Raw genomic sequence first — 11,697 nt, 5'->3', positions numbered from 1 at the left:
CTAGCTGATGATAAAATTACTAATCTTCAAAACACACACCAGAAGAATCTTTATAATAACAGTTACTGCAGCTAGTCACATAGTATTGGAAGGTCGAGAAAGTAGACTGGTCTAATAACTAATATGAGCGATAGGTACTCATTATTGTCTCTAGGTATTTCAATGAAATACAAAACCGGAAACTAAAAAACTTTGCATTTGAGCATTCCAGTTATAGGCGAAAGTATATGAGAACAAATAATTTAATGAATGTTTTAAATGTTAGATTGCGTGCAGCTGCTGTCCACTGCAATTATCGTTAAGTATTCCTTAGAAATGCCAATTGTGTAGATCCAGTAAAAATTAAGCTCATACCTATTGATTTCTCTCACTATTCGTAAAGGGAAGTTTTGAAATAGTGCAGATTTACGGTTTTCTTTTCTTCTTTTTCCAATCAAAAATAGTTTTGAGTCAACATAACACAAAAAGCCGGAACCCATGGTTCAATTTTGGCATTTCCAGGGGGTAAGCCTTATTTTAGGCAAAAACGATTTACTGGGAATTGTCACTTTACTGAATTTTTTTTTTTCCTTTCCCAGGTTTTTACGATTTTAATCCTGACCAGGTTTTGGTTGATGTAGTCATGTCCACAGTGCTGGATAATATCGTTGATTTTATCCATTGCAGGGTATCCCTAACCGGTTCATTATCTGAGGTAGATTAATCAATTTAGTGTAGCTGATTTAGAATCAGCAAGTGAAATGTGAGACGGAAACATGAGTGAAGTCGAATTCTTCACGTCAAATTGATTAAATGGATGAAGGTTCAAAAACCGATCAGGGATTCAATAAATATGCGTGCTACGATGGAGAAAATAAGCGATTCCAGCAAATTATTTGGGTTTTCTTGTTCAGCTAGTAATGATGTTGGCAAGAACGGACGAACAACGTCCCAGCATATTCATTTTTGTTTCTTTTAGTTTTTAATAAACGATAAATTCTTTGATCTTACTAAATTTTATGGCTTTACTAATCTGAGATGTAAATCTGTCATCTAAAATATGCAATAGCTCAAAAATATCCTATCTGATCTGTGTTTTTTTGAGTTGTGTATGAAAACCACTTTTTCAGAAACTCAACTTTAAATGATAGCAATACTCTCTATTACAAGATGAAGAGAATGTGAAAAAATGGATTGCTCTTATAATACTGTTCTCACAATTCTTGTACTTTCAAAAATTATGCACTCTCGAAAAAAAGAATTGAATGCGAAAAAGCAGAAAAGAGAAAGCTACATTCTGCTATGAAATAAATTTGCAACATTATGAAGAGTATTAAAATACTTGCGGTAACAATTTCAATATACATAGGTAGTTCGCTTTCTGCTTAAAGTCTAGGAAGAACAAATTAAGTCTAGGTATGTACCATTCACTTCCTAGATCTAAAGTTACAGTTCCCCTGTGTGTGGTGTAGACGGGCTCTCCCGGGTCAATGTTATTATTCCCGGCCGCTCCCACCCAGACTGGCCAATGGGTGAAGGTAGTCGTCGTCCATCCAAGTGAAAGTGCAAACCTATTCGTCAACTAGATTATATCTCTTCCTCTCACCAGACTAATTCGAGAAAATATTTTGCGATTCTGACAAACATCTGTTAAGAGATCATTTAAGACCGAAAATGGTGTATGTGAATTTATAAGATCATTCACAAGGGACTTAAACTCATTTGTGTTGGACAATCAACTTCTTCTATAAGATTTTACTTTTAAATAACCAGCATCTATTTATAAAGTTTTTTTTTTTAAGAAGAATTAGCAGTTATATTTATCCAAGTTTGTATCCGTTTTTAACCTTTTCAACATCTTGTTGACAGATACAAACTGGTTCTATAGAAGGAAATGTAACGATAAACTGAGACGTGGCATTCAGTAATGAGTCAAGTCTGGAAAAAGTAGAAGTAAGACCAAAGAATGTTTCTTCTCCGTTTTTTTGTTTGGGGAGGGAATTATGGTTAATTGTGGGTTCGAATCCAGCTGCTAGCTCTTATTTTTTATTTATTTATTAAATTTTTTACAGTGGCATATTCTAAATTTTGACCCAAGCAATGCAAAATGTTTGCTATTGAACTTCCAACTCTTTATAAATAAATAATAAAGTAACCGGCTTTAACTTTGCCCATATCAACGCTTGTTTTAATGCCCTCGTTCTTGTAAACTGAAGACAAACTGCCCACAAGAACAAAAGAATGTCTCAGGAACTACGTATGAGACTAATAATTGCCTAATTTAGTGTTTCATTAGGGTGTAAATGCTTTCCATATTCTATTCTACTAGTTAAAATATTTTTAAAATCTAAAAAAAACACCTTGTTTAACTTCCTGTTTTGTAAAAAAAAAAAAACTTGAAAAGATGACTATCTTTTCCTATCTGAACAGGTGTTAAAGAACTTAGTGTTAGTGAAATTATTACTTTCTTTTTAACATCTGGTAAGAAGAATAATTACTCTGTTGGGCCAAAGTTTAAGAATTGTCTTCACCTGTAAAGTGCATTTGAAGGTCCTCTGTTAGTCCTCGGATTGCTTTCTGTACCATAGAATGATTGCAGGATATAAAGATGGCTTCTAACAAGTCCTAACAAAGTTTATTGCAAAAGATTTTAAGAATAAATAGTTGAACTAGAATAACCGTAGGATTTAATCTAACGAAAAATGAAAATTATATTCAGGCAAATACCGTGCGTTTTCGTTTTGTTTGTTGTTTTGTAATTTGTCTATTTTACCATGTCCTACTCGGCGCAAACTAGTCTTCTAACGTAGGTAACTCCTTCTTTTCTAAGGGTAAGTAAGATATTGGGAGAAGTGTGAAGGCAATGTTATTATTTCCTAATCACACTTCTACAGCTTTTGATACACCCTCCACGATTATACCGAAGGTTGAGTCTGTTCTGCCGTCAATGCAAAGCTTCACTCCCACATTGTCTATTATCCATAAACTCTCTGGGTCAATCCCAACTGTTTTTTCATCTGGGTCTTCTTTTTTTTGTTCCATCTAAGAGCATTAATCGTTCGGAACTTGGAAATTATAAATGGAGGTTTTAAGCGTCAGGATATACGAAGTTGATATTATATAAAGTTGCGGGCAGGTTTGTGGCATTGACATTGAGATATCAACAAAGTAAGCTGATATAACAGGAGTCGAAAGAGCATTGATAGTCGACTTTTTTTTTTGTGTAATATAAAAGCAATGATGGATGAGCTATGATCTTACTTCTCAAGAAGAAGTGAGTTCCAAGAACAGTATGGAAAGAGAGAGAGTTTCAGATGCGATGTCTTTGGTTTGGATCGAGGTGTATCATCATCCTATGGATGACTGACTAAACGTTTGTTTTGTGATGTGGTTATTGACTGCAAGTACTTGGTCAGTACTGTGGAGGCCATAATTATTGGCATCCTCTTTAGCAGCGGACTAATTACCGTAATAAGTCAACTTGGTGTTTACTTTACGCTGAAGGGTTGACTAAATTTGTATCCATTCCTCTAATTTTTATTGTACCAACCAACAACACCATTTAGATTAATTAGAACACAGTGTGTTACAGCAACTCGACCTAGTGAGCAAATCCATTGACTAATAATAAATTAGACAGGAGTTCATCAGATTATTTTATAACTACAATTATTAACCATGAAATTTAGTCATCATAGATGACAAATTGCTTAATATTATGAGTTCATAACTAATCAAAAAGAGGGAATAGATAATAAAAATTACGAAAATTAACAATAACAATATTTATTAATTTTTTGAAATATATATACAAATAACAGTCTTATTTTTTAGGTCTTAAGGACCCATTTTGGAGTTGTCATTTGACAAACATTACCAGAGATAATTTAAATAATCCTCAACAATCGTTTAACAATAGATTCCAATCAATAGTCATGGCCACCAACATGTTTGCTCTTGCTGTGGTATACATACTTGACTTTGTAGACAGGCACTGGAACTGGATACGGTTTGGGCACTGGATAGGGCACTTTTTTCACCACTTTGACGGGGATTGGCTTCTCGATTGGATAGTGAACGATTTTCTCGACCGGGACTTGTATGGTTTTCTCTACTGGGACTGGCACTGGAATCTTGATTGCGTAGGGTTGTGGAATCTTAACTGGCACCGGTACTGCTACTGGTTGTGGATACGGGTGCGGTACTGGCACTTTAACAGTCTTGTGTACTGGTATGGTTTTCGTAGTTTCATAGATCTGTGGTCCGTGGGAAGCGCCTCCGTAACCTCCGTAACCTCCGTTGCCAATATAACTGCCTCCTCCATAACTTCCACCGCTGCTTCCGCCATGCCCTGCGTCAATAGTGACAGTTGGATGACTAAAACTAGATGCAACACCTAGACCTGCTCCAAGACCTCCACCCAGAAGATAACCATGATGCGCTAAACTGGCCACATCAAGACCATGGCCATTGTCTCCGCCTAGGCTTCCACCTCCACCGCTACCTCCTAGTGCGAACACATGACCACTTCCGCCGAATGAATGACCTTGAAGGCCACCAAATCCTCCACCTTCATGTCCTAAACTGGCACCAATACTGTTACCAGCAAATCCATGACCACTACTACCAAAACTACTGGCTCCATAACCGCCAACCCCCATCGAGGAAGAAAAATGACCACCATAACCTGCTCCAAGATCAGCGCCATTACCGTATCCACTTTCCACGGGTGTCCAACTTCCAGCGCTGGCCGCTCCACCTCCACTAGTGTCACCTCCTCCGACTGAGCCATAATCAGCGCCACCATTTCCATAATCGTAGCCTCCTCCTGAACCGCCACCACCGCCATTTCCGCTGTAATTGTGCACAGATAGAATAAAACCCAGGTAAAAACTAGAATTTATTTTTATGTTTTTAAATAAATAAACTGTGCCAAATAACTTGAATCTAACTTACCTTGTTCCAAAGTCAACACCTCTTTGTACCCTAGCTATCCGAGCATTATTTAGTTCGGCCAAAGTCACTTTTCCTCCGATTAAACATATCGCAATCAGTAATAATCCCTGCAAAAGAACATGAACATTAAACTAATCACTTTATTTAATTTCCTTTTCCACTTTTTCCACAATATTTTCAAAGGCTCAAACTTAATAGTTAATAAATTTATCCGTAATTGGTATTGAAGAAAAGCGATTTACTTACTCGCTTCATGATGGAACTTGTCAAGAGTTTGCAAGATTTGTGAATGCAATCATTTGGGATGCTGCAGTATATATACGATCACTTCAAGTGTGAAGTTTATGTCTCCCCTCCAACATGTATTACTTTCTCTGAACTTCTTCAGTCCAGTACTATACCTGTCTTTAGTAAACGTTCCATTCATTCAACATTTGTAGAATACTACTGGTAAATTTATGAATGAATAATTTTTATTATTTTATTTTTGGTAACAGTTCTCAACCAAAAAATTTGGTTACAATTTTAGGTAAAAAAAAATGTTTAAAACTCATATGACTGTCTGTTACTATTTTCCAAGATTCTAACTTACTTATCATTTATATCTAACATTTCTAATCAATATTAACGATTTGTTCTCTTTTATTTTTGTTTTTCATTTTTTCGAGCAAGAAGCCCTCAGAGTTAATGGTAATAAAATTTAAAAAAATGTTCAAACTTTTACACTTCTGGACGGCGAGAAAGAATATGGAAAATTGTTGGCAAAAATGGTGACAAATAAAAGACGGGATAATCCCATTCCATATTAAAGAATCCTCATTATTCTAAGGAATATAAAAAAGGATTTTGTAATCCTATTATAGCAATTCTTTTATTATTTCGAAGCAACTATCCCGGGTAACGAATCCTGGACCGCCTAGAAAAAACTCTATTTTAAAAGTTAAGGTAGTTGATTTTAAATATTGCAGTTGTGTTGGCACTTACTTTTTCTCTAAATCCATTGTTGCTTAAAAAAAATTATTATTAATAAATTGCAGGTAATTTCCCATGTTATTTGATCGTAGAACTTGTAAAAAAAGAAAAAGGAATCATTGGTATTCCAGGCCAAAAATTATGTTTACTTTAAAAAAATAGGAAAATAAAAATAACTGTTTTTTCAAGTATTTAAACTTAATCTTAGTATTTTCAATTTTCTTTACAATTGTGGATTTATTATTATTAAAAGTATGTAAGCTTTAAGTTTTTATTTTTACAACTAGTGGGTTTTTCTTTTAATGTTTTTTTAGACTGAAGAAAAGTGAGAATTGAAAGAATTTTAATGAAGCTGTGCTGTATGTAATGTAATAATAACTGGTGATTTTTTTATCTTCTGGGATGCAATAAACCAGTATATTCACGCACACATACATATATATGTACATATATCTGGGCTTGATAACATGATAAATGAAATATATATTTCAGATACTCTTTCTAATAACATCTCTGATATCATAAACAACTTTCTTTCTTACAGATTTGATTTCTACAACATCCTTGGTATGTTATATTACCTTGAGACTAAAGAAACTGTTTAGTTCCAAATTTAAATAAAGTAAGCAATTACAAGGAGAAACACAAGTTAAAAAAGAAAGAGAAAATAAAATAGATACGATTGACTTAGAGAGGGTCCTGTCCCACAGGATTGCATCCTGAAAAAAGTATTTTTCTTCAAACACCTTGAAGATCTAATAAAAGAGGCTCCTCTCCTTTTTTACATGGATCGTAGTTTTTACTCTATAATATTTCGAATCAAATCCTTCAAGACCAAACGTTACATTGCGATTGCAATACAATCAGACAGGACACTTCCTCCTTCTCCTCCACAATAACTTCCCAAACATTTCATGGTGAGATGAATGGATATTACCTCTTCTCTTCACAAATCTTGGTTAGAGTCCCTATTATGTAAAGCCATACATGAACTGGTAAGCCCAAAAGAAATCTTGCTAAGTGATCAGAGACATAACAGCAACACATGCAGAATAAACTTACTTTCAGTCTGTCTGAATCCTGGAGCTAAGCAAAATACAGCTCTTTAAAGGATCAATACTGTAAACCGATTAATTTTATCAGGCATCTGTTTTTAATACCATCTCAAGAAAGTGAGTGGTACCTGGGATGGTACCAGTACCAATTTTTGAGGTAATGTCAGACACAAGAATGCAGAATCTTCACTAACAAATTTTGCAAGTAGAAGTCAAATCCTCTTCACGATCAGGTAAACCACTTTTGATGGATGAACTTCTGTGCAGATTGAAAGAAGACAAAACCAGATTTTATGGATACTGAAATTCATTATTTGTTAAGAAAACTCTCTTTAAGCAGTAATTTAATTCGATTAATTGTACAAAAAAAGTTACAGTTTAAAATTCATTTTATAAAGTTGAAACAACAAATTACACCAAAATTAAAAAAAGAAACAATCTGTTTTATTATAAAATATTATAACATTAGTTATGATAGATTCAATATTTTTTTTAAAGGTTATTAACTTGGAGTCTCTTTTTAAAAGAAGTCAAAACCACAGTAAGTACAGAAGAAATAAAGAAGTATTTACTCATTTCCATTAAGTATAACCCGGCATCTTCTACTCAGGGTATAAAATTAAAATAAGTCATTCAGTAGAATAATTTCCATTTTTCTAAATTTGATTACATTAGAAGATAAATATTAATTTATGTCATACAATTATTTATTTTAATTGTAAATTTCAATACAAGATTGCACCCTAAATAAAAATCAATAAATGGTCATAGTGTTACTATTATACTGATTTTATTCTGGAAAATAAAATGAGTGTTGAACTGTTCGTAATTCCATTCAAATTACTCAGTATTTTATTAAGGACTGTTTTCGAATTCAACATATTTAAATGACAAAACTGGTTTTGGGAAACCCTACTCAGGACTTACTTTAAACCTAAAGGTTTCCAAATTTAAGGATTCCAACCCCTTATCTTCAGCTATCTTCTTCTATATATGAACTTAAATCTTTTTATGAGGGAAGGAATTAGCTGATAGCGTCAGTCAGCATGAAGTTTTAGGTGTCCTGGACACGCAAGTCCAGGCGTGTTGCCCTTAGTTTTTTTATGTTTAGAATTACTTGTCCCTTTAGATGTGTAAAAACTGAAGAATTCAATTAACAAAGCTATTTTTTATTTTATTAGTATTAATGGCAAAACCTTTTTGAAGTACAAGAAAGGGCAGCGACCTAAGTTGTATAATATATATGCTTGGCTTCAAAATACACTGTTAGAAACTAGAAACAACGAAATTCCATTAAAGATAACGATGATTTTTCCATTTTTCTCTTTTTCCAGAACCTCTACATCCAAAACTAGCCGACCTAAGTTGTATAATATATGCTTGGCTTCAAAATACACTGTTAGAAACTAGAAACAACGAAATTCCATTAAAGATAACGATGATTTTTCTATTTTTCTCTTTTTCCAGAACCTCTACATCCAAAACTAGCCGACCTAAGGTGTAAAATATATGCTTGGCTTCAAAATATAATGTTAGAAACTAGAAACAAGGAAATTCCAGTAAAACTAACGATGATTTTTCTATTTTTCCAGAACCTCTACATCCAAAACTAGCCAACCTAAGGTGTAAAATATATGCTTGGCTTCTAAAGCTCTTTGTCCTGAGTTAGTCAATGATATCAAAGCAGCGAGAGAACAAAGGTCAAATAAGGAGTGCACTGAGAAGGCTCCAGGCGTCAATTTCTATACCTTAAATTAAAAAAAACAAAACAAATAATACTGCCAAGTGTTCTTTTCCATTCTGGAGCATCACTGTTTTGGTCAGCCACTCTCGGACATACTGGTTATGCCCAGTATGACCCTCATAAAATAATAACCACGGGCCTTTGAGTACCCATTCCAGATGGATGAAAAATACTATAACATTTAAATCTCTCTCCAGAATCGCAAACAGCTGCACTTCTTGAATAGGCCCATACATCTTTTTCACAGTTTTACTACCTTCATCTCAGTGCTCAACTAAAATTTTTCTATTTTCCAAACCCTAAGTCAGCGATTACAATTTTAATAGTTCTTTTAGGAAGTGAATGTGTATTCAGTCACCAAATTAACTTTGATAACACATTAAATTCGCCTCTATCCTAATGTACTTATTACTAGCAGTTAGATAACACCTAGGCGGTTACAAATTTCAAAAATGCAATAATGGTCAAGATGAATGGATAGAAAGAAATAATTTACTTTCGCTTTAAGAGCATACGTAGAAGTATTAGATAGAAGGAGTACCATCTATTTTAACAATACTACGTTACGTGATCCGTAAAATTATCCAACTACTCGGTGATTGTTACTGAGTAGGTATTATTTGGTTTAGAGTTTTCTTCTTTTTAAGCAATTTAACCACATATCATCTGTCAGGGGTCTTTTTTAGAGCCGGTTTGCACCAGCAGTTTTTGGACATCATGAAACAAATTTTTCAAAAAAAAGCAAAAGTTTTAAAATATGTAGATCTAAATGTGAGCAATTAGTATACCAAGATTTAAATAACAAATAATACGAACCATTACCGATAAACCACTTAAACAATGAAAAATCCATCAGTGTTACTACCAGCTAGAAGCAATTTGTTCCCTAAGTTACTATGCACTCCCGTTGAAGCAAACAATTCTTAAGCTTAAGAGTTTTAAGCTCCCTTTGATTTCTTTTGGTTTTGAGATAATTTGTTCACACGCTCATACAGAGCATTTTCTGAAAAAAATTATTTTTTCTAATTCAGAAGAATTAGCGATTTCCGTTGCAACCTCAATGTCAAAAACTTGACCGGAAAAGCAATACTTTCCTCTCAGTAATAAAAGAAAGTACTCAATCATAAACTTAAAAAAAAAAGTACACTAACTTTCAGGAGCAGATCTCTACCACATTCAAGTGATTGGCTTTAGTTCATTCACTGACTGCATTTAGTCCCTTTCTTTTAAGGAAGTTTTAATTTTAAGCTAATTTTTTTTTATTATTATTAAAAGCTGCAGCACAGCTTTAATTACTTGAGTAATGACGTCTACTTCCTCTCTTTTTACCAAATTCAAACTTGAAAGTATAGAAAAAGTAAAAGTTATTAAGAATTATTTCTCTTTAAAAAACAATATTTCGTTAGCAATTACAAATTAATATTTATAATTAAATTTTCTTGGAAAAACTAAAGGAAATTTTCTTATTTCAACACTTTTTTTCTTCAGAGGTATCTATTCTAAAGCTCGCCAAATCATAGGCATATTTATTAGTGCATTGCAGAACAAATCTCAATAATTCCAGTCATAAGGATCCATATTTCTCCTTAATTTTGGAATCGTAACTTCCAATTAGGACCACCCTCTGTGTACATTCCACGTCTGACTCATTTACTAATACACAGAAGAAGAAATCTCTATCTTCGCAGTGAAACTAGACGAGAATTCCTTACTTTTCCATTAATTTGACAATCGCTACTTCGAATCCGGGCTAGCGCGGGTATACAATCCACAACTGGCTTTGTAATTAGTTCACTGAACCAGAAATCACAATCTTTTGTGACAAACTAGAGAAGAAATCTTTATTTCCGACTAATTTTGCTAATGTAAATTCTAATTCGGGTTACCATTTGTGTGCAATACATCTCTGCTTTAGTAATTAGTACGTAGTAGCAACAATACAAAAGTTTCCGGTCAAATTAGACTAGAATGCCTTATGTTTTCCTTTTATTTTGCAATCGTGCCTTCAAATTTAGGCTGCTCGGTGTGAACAATCCACTACTGGCTTAGTTATTCAATTCTCTGAAGCACAAAATCTCAATCTTTTCAGTCAAACTAAACGAGAATACTTTATATTTCCATTCATTTTTCAGACGTAACTTCAAATTATGGTCTGCCCTGTGTATACATTCTACCTGTGGCCAAGTCATTAATTTACTGAAACCGAAATCTCAATCTTTCTATTCAAACCAGATGAGAATCCCTGACTTTTCCATTAATTTTGTAATAGTAACTCAAAGTCCAGGTGGCCCTGTGTATACGTTCCACCTCTGGCTTATTTAATAATTCACTGAATCAGAAATCCGAATATTTCTGTTCAACCTAAACGAGAATTCCTTATTTATCCTTTTATTTTGATATCGTAACTTCAAATTCGGAGTACTCCGTTTGTAGAATTCCATTCACCCCCGAATTTGGTATTAACATTACAAAATAATTGGGGAAATTAGGAATTCTTGTCTAGGATTGAACAAACGTACTTGATTTTTGCTTTAGTGTATTAAAAACTAAATCAAACGTGGATTGTACATTCAGGGTTGTCCTAATTTGAAGTTACGATAGCAAAAATTGATGGAAAAATAAGGAATTCTCTTCTAGTTTCACAGCAAAGATTGTGATTTCTGCTTCTGTGTGTAAAAAATAAGCCATATGTGGAATGTACATTCAGGGTTGTCCTAATTTGAAGTTACGATAGCAAAAATTGATGGAAAAATAAGGAATTCTCTTCTAGTTTCACAGCAAAGATTGTGATTTCTGCTTCTGTGTGTAAAAAATAAGCCATATGTGGAATGTACATTCAGGGTTGTCCTAATTTGAAGTTACGATAGCAAAAATTGATGGAAAAATAATGAATTCTCTTCTAGTTTCACAGCAAAGATTGTGATTTCTGCTTCTATGTGTAAAAAATAAGCCAGATGTGGAATGTACATTCAGGGTTGTCCTAATTTGAAG

General features: G+C 33.7%; 1 protein-coding gene across 1 annotated transcript; it reads right to left on the bottom strand.

The window, feature by feature from the left end:
- Positions 1-3,722: 3,722 nt before the first annotated feature.
- Positions 3,723-5,295, bottom strand: LOC141453075 (uncharacterized). Its single transcript, XM_074125815.1, has 3 exons — positions 5,182-5,295; positions 4,936-5,042; positions 3,723-4,833 (listed from the first exon to the last, which is right to left on the bottom strand). Exons 1-3 carry the CDS (start codon positions 5,188-5,190, stop codon positions 3,906-3,908), a joined length of 1,044 nt encoding a protein of 347 aa, XP_073981916.1. The 5' UTR covers positions 5,191-5,295; the 3' UTR covers positions 3,723-3,905.
- Between the last annotated feature and the right edge of the window lie 6,402 nt (positions 5,296-11,697).

Source organism: Rhodnius prolixus, unplaced genomic scaffold, assembly GCF_049639745.1.
Source record: "Rhodnius prolixus isolate KJV_2025 unplaced genomic scaffold, Rpr scaffold_3, whole genome shotgun sequence".
Taxonomy (NCBI): Eukaryota; Metazoa; Arthropoda; class Insecta; order Hemiptera; family Reduviidae; genus Rhodnius; species Rhodnius prolixus.
The sequence above is the reverse complement of the archived record's forward strand: the minus strand, read 5'-3'. Positions and strand labels throughout refer to the sequence as shown.